The sequence below is a fragment of the Rhinatrema bivittatum genome, chromosome 2 (genome assembly GCF_901001135.1).
Source record: "Rhinatrema bivittatum chromosome 2, aRhiBiv1.1, whole genome shotgun sequence".
Lineage (NCBI taxonomy): Eukaryota > Metazoa > Chordata > Amphibia > Gymnophiona > Rhinatrematidae > Rhinatrema > Rhinatrema bivittatum.
In genome coordinates this window covers 501,182,589-501,202,081 of record NC_042616.1, presented here as the reverse complement: position 1 = coordinate 501,202,081, position 19,493 = coordinate 501,182,589, and the positions used below count along the sequence as shown (strand labels likewise).

At 41.2% G+C, this 19,493-nt stretch overlaps 1 protein-coding gene across 1 annotated transcript in view; it reads left to right on the top strand.

Annotated features, from left to right (window-relative positions):
• ELOVL2 (ELOVL fatty acid elongase 2) overlaps nt 1-18,678 on the top strand; it is a 150,811-nt gene extending 132,133 nt beyond the window's left edge. Inside the window, exons 6-8 of the mRNA XM_029590659.1 lie at nt 2,333-2,457; nt 12,583-12,717; nt 15,229-18,678. Coding sequence (XP_029446519.1) covers nt 2,333-2,457; nt 12,583-12,717; nt 15,229-15,354 — 386 coding nt within the window. The 3' untranslated portion in view covers nt 15,355-18,678. The remainder of the gene's footprint in view (nt 1-2,332; nt 2,458-12,582; nt 12,718-15,228) is intronic.
• The last annotated feature ends 815 nt before the right edge of the window (nt 18,679-19,493 follow it).

The following is a 19,493-nucleotide window of genomic DNA, read 5'->3' as shown; positions in this document are numbered from 1 at the left end:
AATACTGCATCGCGCGCTCTCCCACAGACTATACTGTATCGGCCCGAATGATATTTACTTCTAGTCCTCGCAGCAAATGGGTCAGATTTTCAGGCTATCCCCAATGAATATACATAAATTTGATTTTCATACAATGGAGGCAGTGTACATGCAAATTTCTTTCATGTATATTCATTAGAGATAGCCTGAAAATCTGACCCATCTGCAGCCCTCAAGGACTGGAAATAAATTCTACAGGCCTAAGTGTTTATTCCTATTCTGTGTCTAAAGCAGGGATGGCCAACCCCAGTTCCTCAAGAGCCACAAACAGGTCAGGTTTTCAGGATTTCCACACTGAATGTGCATGAGATAGCTTTTCATATATTGCTTCTATTGTATGGAACTCTCTCTCATGCATATTCATTGCGGAGATCCTGAAAACCCTGACCTTTTTTTACGCTATATCAGAAAAAATAAACCTTCAAACAGGAGTACCACAAGGATCTGCCCTCTCTGCCACACTTTTCAATGTATACTTGCTGCCTCTATGCCACCTGCTAGCTGGTTTGGGAATCACACACTATATATACGCTGACGATATCCAATTAATTTTACCCATTGACGATACAATCGAGAAAACATTAAACTTAGCCAACATGTATCTAGATATCATTTAACAGCTACTAAACCAAATGGAATTAGTAATCAATATAGAGAAGACAGAATTCTTACATTTAGAAAGAAAAAATATGGAAATCAAGCAAAACCCAATCACACTAAAAAATAACCAACAAATAATACTTGCAGAGAAAGTATGGAATCTAGGAGTAATAATTGACACCGAACTAAGCTTAAAACAACACATATCTCTAAAAGTAAGGGAAGGATACACTAAACTCGTGGTCCTCAGGAGACGTAAACCACTTCTGACAACTGCTAACTTTCGATCAGTACTACAAGCATTAATATTTGCAAGCACTGATTATTGTAATGCACTTCTACTAGGTCTTCCATACACCTCACTAAGACCATTGCAGGTTCTGCAAAACTCAGCTGCAAGAATTTTAACTGGCAAAAGTAAAAGAGATCACATCACTGAAACACTGGCTGAATTACACTGGCTTCCCATAGATCAAAGAATACAATACAAAACACTGTGCACCATACATAAGTTAATACATAACGAACGTGCAGACTGGTTAAATACAGCCCTCCGTGTACACGTCCCTAACAGAAACCTAAGGTCAGCAAACAAAGCACTCCTAGCTATTCCATCAGTCAAAACTGCAAGACTAACACAAGTACGAGAGAGAGCACTATCACTGACAGGACCCATACTATGGAATTCCATGCCCCTAGATTTAAGATTACAAAGAGACAGCAAAACCTTTAGAAAAGGTTTAAAAACCTGGCTCTTTAAACAAGCTTTTCAGGAAGAGAAGGTTGAATAGAAACCAGGGACGAGCAAAGCACGAACAAGAAAACACCCACACACACTGCTGTATTTACTAAATGTGTAGTTTTTAAAAGACAGTCACAATTTTAAAGTTAATTCTGTAATCAAAACTGAGATAGAGAGACCTGGACAAGATTTATTACATTTAACATTTAATATTGATCACTAACTATGTTACCGAACCTTATGACACTTTTGTAATCGGACAAATTGCAGCATTATTACTTTTATGTGCCTTAATGTAAACCGTTGTGACTGTCCCCACCAAACGAAGGTATAGAAAAGATTTAAAATAAATAAATAAATACATATGGGGAAAAATGCTTAGAAAATCAGGCCCTTAAAGAACAGTATAAGGAAAAGAAGCAACAAAGGCTCAGCTGCTGACTACAAAAGCTAATGGCAGGCTTTAACTTTGCATCACTGACATGTACTGTAAATCTAGAATTACAAAATCAACTCCGGTATGCCTGTCCTGTCGACCCCACAGCCAGTCAGGTTTTCAGGATACCCACAATGAATACGCATGAGATAAATTTGCATATACTGAGTCTCCGTGGATATGCAAATGTATCTCATGCATATTCATTGTGCCGTCCCCAGGACAGGGTTGGGAAGCCCTGTATTAGGCACATGGTAACGCAGGTATTAAAATCATTCTGTGGGTTTTTCACCATAGCATTCTAATTAAATTTCAGATCTGGTTTCTAGAAAGATCAATTACACTTTTTTTTTTTTTTTTTAAACTCTTTTTGCAATTTTCTGTTGTATTGTCTCAGCAATTTTTTCTTCAGTTGATTTAATTTGTGTGTTGCAAGTACACCTTGAGGTTGTGGAAATGGCACAGTAAAAGTGTACTTAATAAATGGATCATTCCTTGCCATTGTATTCCGACAGGTTTCTTTGGACCCCTGCTTAACAGCTTCATCCACGTCCTCATGTACTCGTACTATGGCCTGTCTGTTATTCCATCCATGCACAAGTACCTTTGGTGGAAGAAATACCTCACTCAGGCACAGCTGGTAATAAATCACTGTTTGTGTTGTAGTGAATATTAAGTATTAGGCAGGCATGTACTGTTTGAAAGCTTGAACTCGTCAGTGATATTAATTATTTCATTTTGTTTCATTTCCCATCTGAAACAGCACAACAAAATAAGTTAGTTTTGTGTCATTTGGCATTTTAGCTTGTGCTAAAACAATTTTAGCACATACCATTAGTAAAGTACATGCACTGTGAAATAAAGGACACACTGTAAAAAATATAGCATGTGCTAAACTAAAACCAAGCAACAATCCAGACAGGAATGCAAAACAATATAAATGCCATTAATCCAAAACATTACTTTTTTTCCTCCATGCACACTCCTATTAAGTACGTTCTCTCAAATGTATTTGTAAGCAAAAATAATAAATAGTCACTGCAAATAAATCCACATGTGCAACAAACTTATTCACCCAGTACTTCCCAGGCAGAATGGTTTATTTAGATACAGCCAAATAGATGAACAGACATTAACTGACACATGCAAAGAAACAAAGGTAACTAGACTGTCTAAATTACTGAAATACACATTATCAATGTGCTCTTTTCACATCACAAGGTAACTGACAGTGGAGCTATGAAATATTGAATATATTTCACAGACACCTATGATTGAGTGTAGAGTGTGCTTGCACATGGAAAGTAGTTATTGTAAGTGCTCCCACCACACAGTCATTAATTAAATAATCTATATGCAATAACTCAGCTATCTTTTTAGTATATTAAAATACCTGGATTTCAGAGGCTTTCACTGGCCTTCAATAAACTGAAGATGAGAAAGCACAGAGGAAGATGGGTGAATTAGCACTGGTTTGAAAGTTGTGAGCAGTAAAAGTCATGCAGTCTTGCCAAGGACGTTATTGCTCATAAGCTTCAAACTGGTGCTAATTTTGGAATTTTATTTATAAGAAAATGGTTAAAATCAATAAGGCTGTTTGCAGAATAATGGGGGGTTAAGATTTTAAAAGTGAGGTTTTAGATTGGATTTGAATAAAGCAAGAAAAGGGAGCATGACACAGCAACTCAGGAAGTCTGTTCCAAGCATAGAGTGCAGCCAGCCGGAAAGCACAAAGTCAGGAGTTGGTGATAGAGGAGAAGGGCATAGATAACATCACTTGCTTGATAAGTATTCACAGGGAGGGGAAAGATAAAGAGAGAAGAGGTATTGAAGAGCTGCCGTGTGAAGGCTTTTGTGGGCAAATAAGAGCTTAAACCATACGCAGAAATAGATAGAGTCAATCTAGTAATTTTTTTTATTTTTTTTTTTATTTATTTTCAATTTCAAAATACATATGTCCATTTTAACATAATTATCAGAAAGTCAGAAAATGGATTTCTACAGATTATTCCCATATAATAATTTACAGAACAATACATATCCTTTCCTACGTTACTAAACAAAATGGGAGTCCGATACATGAGCAAGTAACCTATGTAATATTTACCATAAAGATGAGAGTATACAGAACTTTTATTATTAAACCGATTGTAATTAAGAAGCAGCAGGTTCTTCCCTTGGGTTACCTCGGGTCTCCAAGAATCTCTCTAGATGTTCTGGTTCAAAATATACATATCTGTTGCCTTCTACATTCATGACACATTTGCAAGGAAACCTGACTACAATCTGAATACCAAATGTTCTAGCTTGATTTGCTAGCAACAAAAACTTTTTTCTTCTCAATTGGGTTTCCTTAGCTAAGTCTGGGTATATCCATATTCTCTGGCCCAAGTATAAAGAGGTTCTTTTAACCAAAAATAATTTCAAAATTTTATCTCTTTCTGATGAAAGATTAAATTTCACAATAAGAGTACCCCTTTTTTCTACTTGGGAACTCAGAGAAGTTTCTATAAGTTCTGTCACATTCAGGGTCGTGTCCAGCACTCCCTGATTTGATGTTACCTCATTTTTCCAGCTGATAAAATAAGCATTCGATATAGATGGTAGATTTTCAGGTGATAATAATAATACCTCTAAGAAATAATTTCTTAATTGCTCTTTTGGAGATATTAGCTTACATTTCGGGAAATTAATAATTCTTAAATTTGTATATCTAATAATATTCTCCATATTTTCCATTTTCTTAGATAAATTTATTTCTCCCTGTATAATAGATGACTGTACTGATTTAATTTGTTTCATTTCTTCCTCAACTTTTGCTAAGGTCCCCTCATGGCCTGTAACTATTGGATTCAGGTTAAACAAAGCCTTTTGCATATCCTTAATATTACTGTTCATATTTAAAATATTTGTTTGTAATGCCATTATAGCTTGCCAAACCATATCTATAGTCACTTTTTGTGGGTTTCCTGATAATATTACAGGCACAGATTCTGATATTTGAAATGAAGGGAGTTCTTGGTTACCTTGGTTCCCCATATAGGGAACAGACTCTGCTCCTCTGGAAGAGGTATCCTCTTCCCTAATTTCCACCTCGAATAGGGAAGGAGTTAAAGCTCCTTCACTTTTCTTTATTGCTAAACCTTCTCCATGATCTCCCTCAGTCGGGCTTAGAACCCCAGACGCAATCCGTCGGGATTCCAAACCTAGATCATCAGTAGATGCAATAAACTGAGGTGGAATAGGTGTTATCGGTGCCCTGGGACTTAGACTAACTTCTCCCGAGGGGGGAGTGGCTTGCTCTCCATCTCCACCCCTACTGGGACCCTCCAGGGAATTTAATTCTGTTGATGAAAAATAACCTGGCATGGTTGTTTGTACTAGGGTGGGTCTTACAGGGGTCGAGGCATCCTGTCTGACCTTACCTTTTCTTTTTGTATGGGGCATTCTAATCACAAAAACAATTTACAAAAAACAAACCATGAGAGGATTTTCATTACTCACATTAATCTATCAATTGAAAGGATCAAGAGATTGTGGGATCAGTGAGTCTGGCCAACTTCACAGCCTTCGCCGGCAGCGCGCCGACGGCGGCAGAGCGCCGTCTGCCGTTCAATTTATCGGCAGGCGCCGCCTGATGACGTCACTGGGGTGCCGCCTCCACCGGAGTTTCACAGCTGTTCCGGGGTCTCTCTCCTCCAATTCGCAGTGGATTAGCACTCCAGTCCTGGGCTCACTCGAAAGTCCCCCTCTCTCTCTCTCCTCGTCGGACTCCAGTGCTCTCAGCGTCTGCCGTTCAATTTATCGGCAGGCGCTGCCTGATGACGTCACTGGGGTGCCGCCTCCACCGGAGTTTCACAGCTGTTCCGGGGTCTCTCTCCTCCAATTCACAATGGATTAGCACTCCAGTCCTGGGCTCACTCAAAAGTCCCCCTCTCTCTCTCTCCTCGTCGGACTCCGGTGCTCTCAGCGTCTGCCGTTCAATTTATCGGCAGGCGCCGCCTGATGACGTCACTGGGGTGCCGCCTCCACCGGAGTTTCACAGCTGTTCCGGGGTCTCTCTCCTCCAATTCGCAGTGGATTAGCACTCCAGTCCTGGGCTCACTCGAAAGTCCCCCTCTCTCTCTCTCCTCGTCGGACTCCAGTGCTCTCAGCGTCTGCCGTTCAATTTATCGGCAGGCGCTGCCTGATGACGTCACTGGGGTGCCGCCTCCACCGGAGTTTCACAGCTGTTCCGGGGTCTCTCTCCTCCAATTCGCAATGGATTAGCACTCCAGTCCTGGGCTCACTCAAAAGTCCCCCTCTCTCTCTCTCCTCGTCGGACTCCGGTGCTCTCAGCGTCTGCCGTTCAATTTATCGGCAGGCGCCGCCTGATGACGTCACTGGGGTGCCGCCTCCACCGGAGTTTCACAGCTGTTCCGGGGTCTCTCTCCTCCAATTCGCAGTGGATTAGCACTCCAGTCCTGGGCTCACTCGAAAGTCCCCCTCTCTCTCTCTCCTCGTCGGACTCCCATCTAGTAATTTGAGGAGAGGGGTTATAGGGGTTTAGTGACTGACAAAAAATAACTTGAGCAGCTGAATTTTTGGATAGATTGTAGTGGAGAGAGATGGATCACTGGGGGGGGGGTCTGTGAGAAGCAGGTTGCAGCAGTCTAAGCAAGAGATGATAAGAGATTGGATAAGGATTCTGGCAATGTGTTCCCAAAAGTAGGGATGTACACAGCCAAAAAATTTGTTTATATACTTTTTTTTTTATGTTTTTGTATGTTTACAGTTTATGATTTTTTTGTTCCAATTTGTTTTCAGAAAATAGTGCAAATTGTGCATTATTTGATTCCTTTGATATGAAATGAAAATGGATTAATTTGTCTCATTTTCCATTTCAAATAAATGCACATTCCAATCAGAAAAGAATGGAAAGGTTTTGGTAATGATATAGAGAAAGAAACACATTTTAGCAGCGTTTTGAATTTGTGTAGAGGGGGAGAGAGAAAAGTCGAAGATAAACCCAAGGATACTGAGGACACTGTGAGGATGACAGTATTATTTACAGAAACAGAGACGGGAGAAGAAATCAGGAGTTCTATCTTGGCCATATTGAGTTTAAGGTGGTAATGGAACATCCAAAGCATTGTCAAGCAAGCAGGCTGAGACCTAGGGCTTGATTTCTGTTGAAATTTCTGATATAGCGAGTTAAATCTGGGAATCAGCAGCATAAAGTTGTTATGGAAAACCATGAAAGGAAATCAGAGCTTCAAGAGAATTAGCATGCAGAGAGAAGAGAAAAGAACCCAGGACAGAACCCTGAGGCACACCAATAGATAGTGGAAGGGCAGTAGAGGAGGGTTCTCAACCCAGTCTTCGGGATACACCTAGTCCAGTGATGGCGAACTCCAGTCCTCGAGTGCCACAAACAGGTCAGGTTTTCAGGATAGCCACAATGAATATGCATGAGAAAGATGTGCCTGAACTGCCTCCATTGTATGGAAATCTCTCTCATGCATACTCATTGTAGCTATCCTGAAAACCTGGCCTGTTTGTGGCACTCAAGGACTGGAATTCGCCATCACTAGGGATGTGAATCGTTTTTCAACGATTTAGATTATCGTCCCGATAAGGTTTAAATCGTCATTAATCAGTAAAGAGTGCGATACAATAGAAATTCCCCCGATTTATCATGAAAAATCGTTTTGTTGGTTAGTGCGCACTAACAGAAAATGATACAATTTGACACTTTTCAGGTCAGTTTAGGAATGAATATGTATTCCTATTGGATGCCCTCTTATTTATTCATGTTACCAAGGTTCCCACTGATGAGATGGTTTAATATATGGGGGATGGGAAATGGAAATGGTTGGTAGCTTGACAAAAAAAGTAATGTGATCAGTCAATGTGACTAGAACTTGTGCCCTATCCCTGATACCGGGCGTGTTGTGATCTTCCTGCACGCAGTGCCCTATCCCTGATACCGGGCGTGTTGTGATCTTCCTGCACGCAGTGCCCTATCCCTGATACCGGGAGTGTTGTGATCTTCCTGCACACAGTGCCCTAACCCGGTTACCGGGGGTGTTGTGATCTTCCTGCACACATCCAGGTATCAGGGATAGGGCACTGCGTGCAGGAAGATCACAACACTCCCGGTATCAGGGATAGGGCACTGCGTGCAGGAAGATCACACCACTCCCGGTATCAGGGATAGGGCACTGCATGCAGGAAGATCACACCACTCCCGGTATCAGGGATAGGGCACTGCGTGCAGGAAGATCACACCACTCCCGGTATCAGGGATAGGGCACAAGTTCTAGTCACATTGACTGATCACATTACTTTTTTTGTCAAGCTACCAACCGTTTCCATTTCCCATCCCCCATATATTGTCAGTGGGAACCTTGGTAACATCTATAAATAAGAGGACAGCCAATAGGAATACAAATTCATTCCTAAACTGACCTTAACTGCCCTGAAAAGTGTCAAATTGTATAATTTTCTGTTAGTGCACGCTAACTTCCTGTTAGCGCTCACTAACTCCCGTTAGTGCGCACTAATCGGAAAAACCAATTTTTATACTAAAAAATTGTGCCAAACACGATTTTCTTCTCCTGCCAGACGATTTCGATCGTTAAGATGATTGGGCACACGATTCACATCCCTAGCCATCACTGACCTAGTCAGTCAGGTTTTCAAGATATCCACAGTGAATATGCAGGAGATAGATTTACATACATTGGAGGCAGTGCATGCAAATCTATCTCCTGCATATTCACTGTGGATATCCTAAAAACCTAATTGGCTAGATGTGTCCTAAGGATTGGGTTGAGAACCCCTGTGCCAGGGCACACTAAGAGCTGGATATTAAAAGCTGCGTGCCACAAATCTGGGGTCGGTGCACGCAAGGGGGTGCACACTTTTGCACCTTGTGCGCGCCGAGCCCTAGGGGAGCCCCGATGGCTTTCCCTGTTCCCTCCGCCCCCCACCTTCCCCTCCCTTCCCCTACCTAACCCGCCCCCCAGCCCTACCTAAACCCCCCTCATACCTTTGTTCTTCAAGTTGCGCCTGCCCCTGGGCAGGCATAGTTGCGCGATTCCCCAGCCTAGAGGCCCTTCGGAGGCATCTGGCCACGCCCCAACCACCTCGCCCCACCCCTTTTTTCAAACCCGGGACATACGCGCGTCCCGGGGCTTGCGCGTGTCGCTGGGCCTATGCAAAATAGACTCGGCGCACGCAGGAGTGGGTTTAAAAGGGTTTCGAGCATATATTACACGCATAACCCTTTTAAAATCTGCCTCTAAAAGTGTAATGTGAAAGCTAAGAGGAGAACCAAAACAAGACAAAAGAAAAAAGGGGGAGGTCTCCTTCTGGCTGCCAAAAAAGTGCTTAATCTCACCCTACAACCTATCAATACAATACCAAAACTAGAGGTGGGCCTATTCAAATCCAAATCTCTCCAAATCCTCCTCACATACGCCCCCCCTGGATTATTAGACCTAGATGCCTCCCCTATAGTGGAAATCATTGCAAAATACTTAAACTTGGATTCACCAGCCATTATCCTTGGGGACTTTAATCTACACATAGACGCCAAGCCTCAATCTTCCAACTGTGAAGCCTTTTTATCCTCCCTTTCGGACATGGGCTTCAAACAACTCGTCAACCAACCCACACATGAAGCAGGTCACACTCTCGACCGTATTTTCACAAATACCAGCCTCACCCCTCTCTCCCCCACTCTTTGCCTCCCGGTCCCATGGTCAGACCATTTCTTGATCTCCTCCACCCTCAAATCGATGACAAGATTGTCTGCACCCCCTCAGCTCTCCACCCTCCACTATAGGAAACCCTGCCCATCAGAAGCCCTCAGCAACTCGCTGATCAAAGAACTTACTAACCTGGATATCAAACCCCAATGCAGCCTTCCACTCTTGGCAAAACATCACAGAAACTATTGCCAACAACTTATGCCCACTGTCGACAAAAAATTTTAACCCCTCTCAAAATAACAAGCAGCCATGGTTCTCAAAGGAGCTCCGCGCCCAAAAGCAAGGCCTCAGATGGAAAGAAAAGGAATGGAGGAAGAACCCCAACCTCATACAAAGCCGCTCTCCACCAATACAGAACTGCAACGCTACGAACAAAAAGGGATTTCTACGCCCACCGTATCCATGATATGATCTTCGATGCGAAGGCTCTCTTCTCATACATTTCGGAACTCACCAAGACTGCCCCCCCCCCCCCACAATCCCCGATGACCTAGCCCAATCGAAAGCCAATGATCTGGCCTTATTCTTCCAGAACAAAATCTCCAACACCCTGGCTAGATTACCTACTAACCCTAACATGCTGCCTCCAGATCCCCCCCTTCCCCCGAACCTAGATGTTGGTTTGGAAACCTTTGATCCCACCTATGCTAGAGAGGTGGAAACCCTGATAAAAAGAATGAAACCCTCTTCTCACCCTCTAGACCAAATCCCATCCAAACTCTTGATTCTCATACCAGAATCTTTCTCTAAACATCTAGCAGATATTATCAACTGCTCCCTCTCACAAGGAATCTTCCCGGACGCTCTCAAATTGGCCACCCTGAAACCCATTCTCAAAAAACCGAACCTGGATCCGGATGATCCCAACAACTATAGTCCCATATCAAATCTGCCGTTTGTGGCCAAGATCATGGAGAAAATTGTAAATAACCAACTTTCAAATTACCTGGAGGAACATAATATTCTACACCCTTCACAATATGGATTCCGAAAAGAACACAACACTGAAACTCTCCTCATCTCGCTCCTAGATCAGCTATACACTGGCATTGACAAAGGACAGTCCTTCCTCTTAGCTCTTCTTGATATCTCAGCGGCTTTTGACACCGTAAATCATACTACCCTTATAAACCGGTTATCAGACATAGGAGTCGCAGGACCCGCCCTCAGATGGTTCAACTCTTTCCTTAGCAACAGAGGCTACAAGGTAAAAATCAATAACAAAGAATCTCCTCGCACTAACTCCCCATTCGGAGTCCCCCAAGGCTCCTCATTATCGCCCACTCTGTTCAATATCTACCTACTCCCTCTCTGCCATTTACTCTCAAAACTAAATCTGAAGTTCTACATATATGCAGACGACGTTCAAATTTTAATCCCCATATCTAATTCACTGGATTCAGCTCTCAAAATATGGGATTCTCACTTGCAAACGATCAACCTCTACCTTTCAAGCCTCAACCTGGTGCTTAACACTAACAAGACAGAACTCCTGCTCATCACCCCAGAAGGTAGTCCCTTCCATCAAAAGCTACACACCAACACACAAATTTCCCACGCAAGAGACCTTGGAGTCATAATAGATAGTCACTTGAGCCTAAAGAAATTTATGAACCACACTACGAAGGAGTGCTTCTACAAGCTACAGGTACTCAAAAAACTCAAGCCGCTTCTCTTCCATCATGATTTCAGATCGGTCCTCCAAGCCATCCTGTTCTCTAAGGTCAATTACTGCAACTCCATCTTGCAAGGTCTTCCTGCTACTACAATAAAACCCTTCCAGCTGCTTCAAAACGCGGTGACGAGAATCCTGACAAATACTAATCGGAGAGAGCACATCTCTCCCATATTAAAAGATCTTCATTGGCTCCCAGTAAACTTTAGGATTCTACATAAATCACTTACAATTATTCACAGAAACATTAAACCATCAGATGCCTCTTGACCTGATACACCCTTTCAAACTTCACTCTACAGCCAGACCCTTAAGGGACGCCTACAAAGGATCCTTACATGTTCCCCCAATCAAAGCGGTGCACCACTCAAACATCAGAGACCGGGCATTTTCAACAATAGGTCCCTCCATTTGGAACTCCATGCCCCCGGACCTCAGGCAGGAAACCTGTCTCCTGAGGCTTTTCGGTCGAGCCTTTTCCTGTTCCAAGTCCAATAGCATGACTCAGAACTGTTCCCATCTCCACTGTAATTAAACTAGGACTAAGACTCGCTAATACATCATAACGAGATTGGCTCCTTGCCTCCCACACCCCCACCTGTATATAGTATACTATCTCTGTTCTCCCCCCTTTATTTTCCTATCCCCAGTTTTTGCTCCCTTGTTATAATGTAACTTTATGCTTCATCAAATTTTGTCTTTTGTTAATTGGTTATGGTTAACTGCTTAGTTCGATGTAAACCGAGTTGATTTGATTTGTATCAAGAAAGTCGGTATATAAAAGCCTTAAATAAATAAATAAAGACAGAGTCTCAAAATCCAAGTGAGGTTAGAGTGTAAAGGAATAGGTGGTGATCAACAGTATCATAAGCCAGAGCTAGATTGAGGAGGAAAAGGACTGAGTAAAGGACTTTGATTTCATCCACAACATTTTTTTTAACTGATTCTACTATTGCTATATCATCCATGTACTTTTGACATGCTGCTTAGTACTCAGAAGGGACAGCTTTCTATTAATTCCATTTTCTATAGAAAGCAAGGTGCAGCATGCATCTTTTGGGGTGCAACATTCAGAATAGATGAAGGTTTCCTGTATGTCTTAAAAATCTGAACACGCAAATAGTATAGCAACACCCCACCCCCACCTTTCCAGTCCTTTGGGTAAAGCAATATTCTAAATTAGGAATAATATTATGAACTACGACTACTTTCTTAATTCACCTTTAAATCACCTTCCTTCGAAACATTCACAGTCCAGTATCATAAATGCAAAATTCATCTTTTTAAAACTGAATGCATAACTAGAGATAAATATTCATGTTCTTGTTTTCAGGTTCAGTTCCTGCTCACTATTTCACACACGCTAAGTGCCGTCGTGCTGCCCTGTGGATTCCCATTTGGTTGTCTCATCTTCCAGTCTTCCTACATGACCACACTGGTTATTCTCTTTGTTAACTTTTACGTTAAGGTGAGTTGAGCAGCGTGGCTGTCATCTCAACTTTTGTACCGTACTAAAATTAAAAAAAAAAAACCCAAACAACCCACCTTTCATGCGGTGAGGTATTCAAGTTAAAAGAGCAAATTTAGATATCATCTTCAGGTGGGCAACAGTGTTGGTTGAGGTCAGTGCTTATTTTTCAAAGGGAAACGGTGGCTCAGCATTCACATTCAGGTTAGAGAAAACATGGGAATTAGTTAACCTTAAGCTTTAATCTTTAGAGGGGTTCTTTTGTCAGGGTAGGTAACCAGTTAAACAAATGGAGTCATATTTTGGCCTTAGAGGCCTACACAGAGGGCATTGGCTTTTTAAATACGTGAACTTTGGAGTATTAATATTTGCAAAGTTATTGAGTCTGGAAAACTAACAGTTACAAAAAAGTATATAAATATTTTACAGGTAATTTTAAAAAGAAGACTAAACAGGATCATAATGTATTTTAAAAATAAAATATAAAAGAGCAGTAGCAGCTGCACATTTTACACAGTGAGTGTACTTCAGCAGAGAAGAATTTGCACACAGCAGGGCTTTTTCTTCTGTTGGGAGTTTTAACTATTTTATTTTTCAACGTTACTTTGGTTTTAGGGCTCAGGATTGCTATGCTTGCAGTCAGCTTGCCGCCTTCTTCTCTGTGCTGTTATCAGAATGCCTCTCTCTCAGCCACGTCAGAGTGCTGCTTCCTTGGAAGGTGTTGCTTGTGCACCCCACCTGTATCTCCAGCCTCCTTCCCATTCGGCCACCATTCCTCAGGTTTCCCCTCTCTTCTGGCACTTAAGGCCTTTGCCGTCACTGGCCCCCTTATGTCAGTGGGCCTTGGGCTCTTAAGATCTAATGCTATCTGCTACTGTCACCATGCCATCTCTTCTTGGTACTGCAGTTAATCCACAAATCAGATTTAACTTCCTTAACTATTGCTGAACATTTTTTTTCCCCCCAGCGTTGCTCCTGCTAGCAGCCACCTTCCAACTCCGGGGCCCGAAACCATCTTGAGTTTAGGGCTTCACTGAAACTGGCCCTCTTTTCCTGCTGGCAGCTTTCCTGATGGAGCAAACCCCCCAAAGTTCACATGGAAATTAACTTCCCCCCAGCACTGTGACATCACTTTTACCCAACAATCCTTCTCAATCTCCTTCCACTAGGAGAGAGAGAAAAAAACGTTTCCCTGGGAGTATAAAAATCCTTCCATCTTTTCTGTCTTAAGATAACTTGAATAAATATTATTTTTTAAAAATGGGGGAGGTTTTCTTCCCACCACTATGAGAATTACTCTTTGCTGCCCCCTTTCCCTCTCATCCCTTGTCTCTCAGCATCTTTACACTATTCTCAATGATTTCCTGTCTTCTTCCTTCCCTCCCAATTGCCCTCACCTCCATTATTGCATTTAGACAAACCTTTCTTCAGTATCATGAACCAAGTGTCCTGGTTGGGTTCTTGTCAGCTATGGGTTAGAAATACAAGTGAGCGCCTACACATCTCCCCCCCCCCCCCAAAAAAAATGTATTACTAAAAAGTGTTTTTTTTTAAATTCTTTCCATATGGTAAATAACATCATTATTACAAATAGTGCTGGCATGAAAGAGCATAGAACCCAGTTCCTACCTCTGCTGCAAGTCTCTAACGACTGTAAAGATGGGGAAATGATGCTGGAAATAGGGGTGTGCATTCGTTTCCTACGTATTGGTAATCCGCAACGTATAGGGCCATATTCTTTGTATTCGTGGGGAAGCAAAACGTATCACGATTCCCCGTGAATACAACGAATCTTCGCCAAATTATTTGACCGTCTAAAGGAGCGAATTTAAACAAACTTTCCCACCCTCCTGACCTCCCCCCAAGAAGTACCAAAACTCCCTGGTGGTCCAGCAGGGAGTCCGGGAGCCATCTCCTGCACTCACGCCTTCGGCCGGCGCCATCCATTGCTCCTACCATGTGACGGGGGCTGACCAATGGCACCGGTAGCCCCTGTGACATAGTAGGTCAAAGGCTATCGGTGCCATTTTGAAACCGGCAGGGGATGGCTCCCGGACCCCCCGCTGGATCACCAGGGAGTTTTGGTAAGTCTTGGGGTCAGGAGGGTGGGGAGTTGTAGTTAGTTCAGTTTTAGCCGGGAAATGAATAAGAATTAACGTGTTAACATATCAGGGGCCCCCCTTGCCGAATGCAACATATCTGCCCCCCGACGAATATGAATCCCAAATGCAGCATATGGCATCCCTCTGCACATCCCTAGCTGGAAATAAACCGTCCGCTTTCCAGCATCTCTTTCCCCTCTGTGCATGACAGGGGCTCCTCCTAAATCAGAGGTCTGAATGGAAATTTTGAAAACAAGGCATAAGGTTCTTGCTCAAGGTCATTCAGTTGTTTTATTTTATTGCTGAGCTTCTCAGGTGTGTAGTTCTGAATGCGCCATTGCTTCTCTGTTCAGAGATTCTTCCTGTGCTTGACATGAACCATGACTGGGATTGTCCTCTCTTTTTACAGACATACAAGAAAAGGTCTTCCAAAAATGATCTGAAAGGGACTGCTACAATGACAGAAGTCAAGAATGGATTTCATAAAGACTATGCAACTGCAACCAATGGAGTCTTATATAAGAAACAACAATAAAAAATAATAGTAATTATATATATTGCAGTTCAGGAAATTTCACCGCTTAAAAAGACCAACTTTAAATACTGACATGTAGGGCTCTAGTGTAACTAAACAGTGTAATGGAAGTTTGAGAAAAATGTTTAAATACTGTATGCCCAGAATTTAACACATTGATGTTTAGGTTTTTAAAGTACAATATTGTTTATTGCTTTTGAAAGAGCTCATCATCAAAGTGATACATTTACAATTTTATTTCAGTCCCACATTCACACAATGCTTCTCCTATAACACTTCTAAAAATGCCTTAACGAATGGTTTACTTGTACACCCAACCACACACAGCATTTCCATAATGGTCTTTAACTAGAAGGGCTCTGTTCAAACTGAATGTTATGCGTTTTCTATGTAAGAAGCAATTACATAGCATGCGGTTCTTTATTCTAGTCAACCTACTCGGCTAAAAGTTTGAAAAGGGAGACAGAAAAACCAAGTGACCACACCCATCTGAAATGCACTAGTGATTAAAGACCTTCTGTAGAATAGCTCTGGCTTGGCGCTGTCCTATCCCCTGCTCCCTAGCGCCACTCCATTTCTTTTTAACCCTTTGGAGCCTGCAAATTCTAAGCTGCTTGTTTCACCCACCATGCCAATGTGATTGTGCTGCATGTAGGGTCTAAAGAGCTCTACTCAATAGAATAAGCTCTCTTTATAGCAGATGGGTGTGTGTGTGTATATTTTGAAACAGCAGCCATGAGATTGAAGAGGACATATTATTCATGACCTTATGAGTTAACTCAACAAGACCATATGTTGAAGAGTCACTCCCAGCTAAATCCAGTCTTGATGTGAATCAACTGCTTCAACTCATTACAGTTTTCTTTTCTTTTTAGGATATAGTATTTGCTGAGAGCATAACTAATCCCTTTTCAAAGGAATAATGGATTTTCAATGAGCTAGTGGTGTATATTCAGCAGGCAGCCCCTTCTTTATGACAGAACAGGACATTTATGCACACACATTGAATCAACCATACCAGTCATTAAATGATGTTTCAGATACACTTAGCTATATTGAGGATGGTAGTTTTGGGAATACAAAGACCAACTATACCATATTTCATAGTTGATTGTTTACTGCATCACCATTACATACATAAATGCAATTGTATACAGAACATATCATTTGTAGACACAAAAAGAACGTCTTTACAATAAGCACACTTTCTGTATTGTCAGGGAAAACATGCACACCAGGGCAGGACTTCCCAAACACAACCACTGGGTTTTTCAGGATATTCACAATACATACACATGAGAAGTTTGTATATAGTGAACTCTCACTAAATGCAGATTTCTCATATGCATATTTATTGTGGATATCCTGAAAACCTAACTGGTTCTAGGGTACCAGAATGGGCTTAGGAATGCTTTCCATCCCATTCTGGACCCATGGGAGACATCCTTGTTGCATCAGGCTCTAAGGGACTGGGCTGTGCTCACCTACCTCATCATCATTCCGTACATGTGACATAATAAATGGAACAGACAATTTCTGGGAATTACTAAACAGATTTCATTTTTCTCATTATGTATTGATAGATCACTGACACAAATTTCTGCTGCTCATGAGTAATAGATATACAGTATAGTATTTAAGACGTACAAACATATGCAATTCCTTGAAGATATTGAGGACCTTATTCACTAAACTTTTTTCCCCTTAGATATAGCATGGAAGAATAGTGACTCAGGCCCCTAATGCCAATACAGTATGTGATGTGTTTTTATTACAATAGGTGGAACAATTTACAGTGGCACTCACATCTGCCCAAGATCAGTCCAAAGGAGCAAACTGAACAGAACCCAAGACAAACATCCTTGCACAATGAAGAGTTAATCAAATAGAAGGGGTCATAGTGCAGATTCAGAGCATTGTTGATATTGTGCTAAACTGAAAATGAAAAAAAAAATGATAGCGAATGTTTTTCTGGAAGAGAAAACCCTCTGGCTAGAAGACATATATACAAGAAAGAGACAAGTATATTAGCTCCCACTCTATGTTAGCACACAGACGTACTGTGGGTTGGCAATACAGGTTTGCTACAATTGTGAACCAGAACTTTGGAAAGCCTACTGGAAGAGCAAGATTTCTTTAATTTGAGGCATGGAAAACATTTGCTCACACAATCAACCAGAGACTCTTACATTTTAAACAATGGAAAGGCAAAAATACATTCCATATTTAACTTTTTGGAAAAGCCAAAATCACAAAATGTTAGGAAAACAATAACTGGAAATCAAGCATTGCTGCCCTTTGCTTCTATAATCCTCCACAAAGCAAAGAACAAGTATTTAGCTACTAGAAATAGTCTTAATTATTTTTACCACTAGTAATCTTATTGGGATATTACTTCCAAATTAGGAGATGGGGGTATGTATATTACTTTTTGGCAAAAAATAAGTACCAGCATCTGTACCTTCCTATAGCAGCTCAGTTTAAACATGGAATTGAGCGTACAAGGAACAGTACATTTTCCCTTCATGACAAGCTCTGAGGTGTCCTGAGGTCACTGTACTGATATCCATCTCATCTGTCATTAGTGCTTTATCATCAGCTATGTTCGTTCTGTGGGTAGTGAGTAATGACATCTTCCTTTATTTTAACTGTATAGGTGATTTGAGGTGTGATTTTAGAGTTCTAACTGTGGTTCCAAGAACTAGTCTGTGATACAACAATCATAAGATGGAAGCTAAGATATACTAACAGAGATGTGTGAATATCTTCAAAACTTCAAAGTTTCTTAAAACATTTTTGAAGCAAATTCTTTGAATAAGTGAATTCCATCAAAATTGACAGATCTACTTTAGATTAAAAAAAAAAAAAAGAAATTGAAGATTTAGAGGATTAAAAAAAAATTGTGCCATGTTTTTCCTAATCTAGCAAAAAAGAAAAAAAAAATTATAAATTTGCCTAGCAAAACTTGGGAAAATATGAAGACTGGTAAACTCAAACCATACAAATCCACATGGGTGAAGTTCAACTTTGAATTATTCACACATCTTTCATTAGGAAAATGATAAATCTGATTTCAAAACAAGGCCTTGAGCATATGTATATTCCAAAGCCTCTTAAAATGCCTTATTTAAAATATCTAAGGGCTGAAAAACCATTTCACCTTGCACAGCTTCAAGATCACAAGAAATCAATCAGGTACATTTTGCATATTTATACCTGTGCTTAAAACATCTTCCAATGGTGCAACAAACTTTGAAATGAGAATAAAATGTGTTGACTTTTGAACTGATTTTCGTGTAACACTGTAAATTAAAAAAAAAACAATTTTACAGTTTGACGTTTTCTTAAGTTCCTTCAAAAATAAAATGCGAGGGTTCAAGACTTAATACAGATATTCCTACTAACTTACAAACAGTAAATGCAGCGCACAGCATCCTAAGAACAGAATTCCTTTCTGCATTTTTGGGAAATACCACAATACTGTAAGATATTTCTGCAGCTCATGAGGAGGTCCCTGGTGGAAGCAATTACTGCCATGTGGCTCTGGTACAGGCGCTCTTCAAGACCTGCAAGTCCTTCAATTTTTCAGTTCAGCAAGGAAAGACAAGTCTCCAAAGAGCATCGAAAAGGCTAATTACTAACAAGCACAAGCCAGTCTTGCTCATAAAGGGGCGGATTTTAAAAAGCATTTACATGCGTAAATCTGGGTTTTACGCATGTAAATGCACTTTACTCGAGTAAGCGGGCTTTTGAAAATTGCTACAATATATGCCATTGAATCATCCATAGGATTTATTCGCATAAGTGCACTTTACGTGAGTAAATGGCTTTTGAAAATTGCTACAATAGTAGTTACATTTATGCGCGTAACTCCTTTGAAAATAACCCCCACTATGCGTTAAAGGCTCATAATTCCACAATCACTGAGAAACTAATCCAACAAGTACCGAGTCTTGAAGGATACCATCCACATGCACTGTCTTCAAATTACACCAATCAGATCAGGTAAAGCCACCAGGAGGCCCCATTATTTGTGGCTTAATCCTTCCTCTTGGAATCCTTTGAAGTGGTAAATTCCCAGCTTCAGTGCTTAGTCAATATCTCTCCGCACCCCCCTCCCAGACCCTTTTATTTTTCCA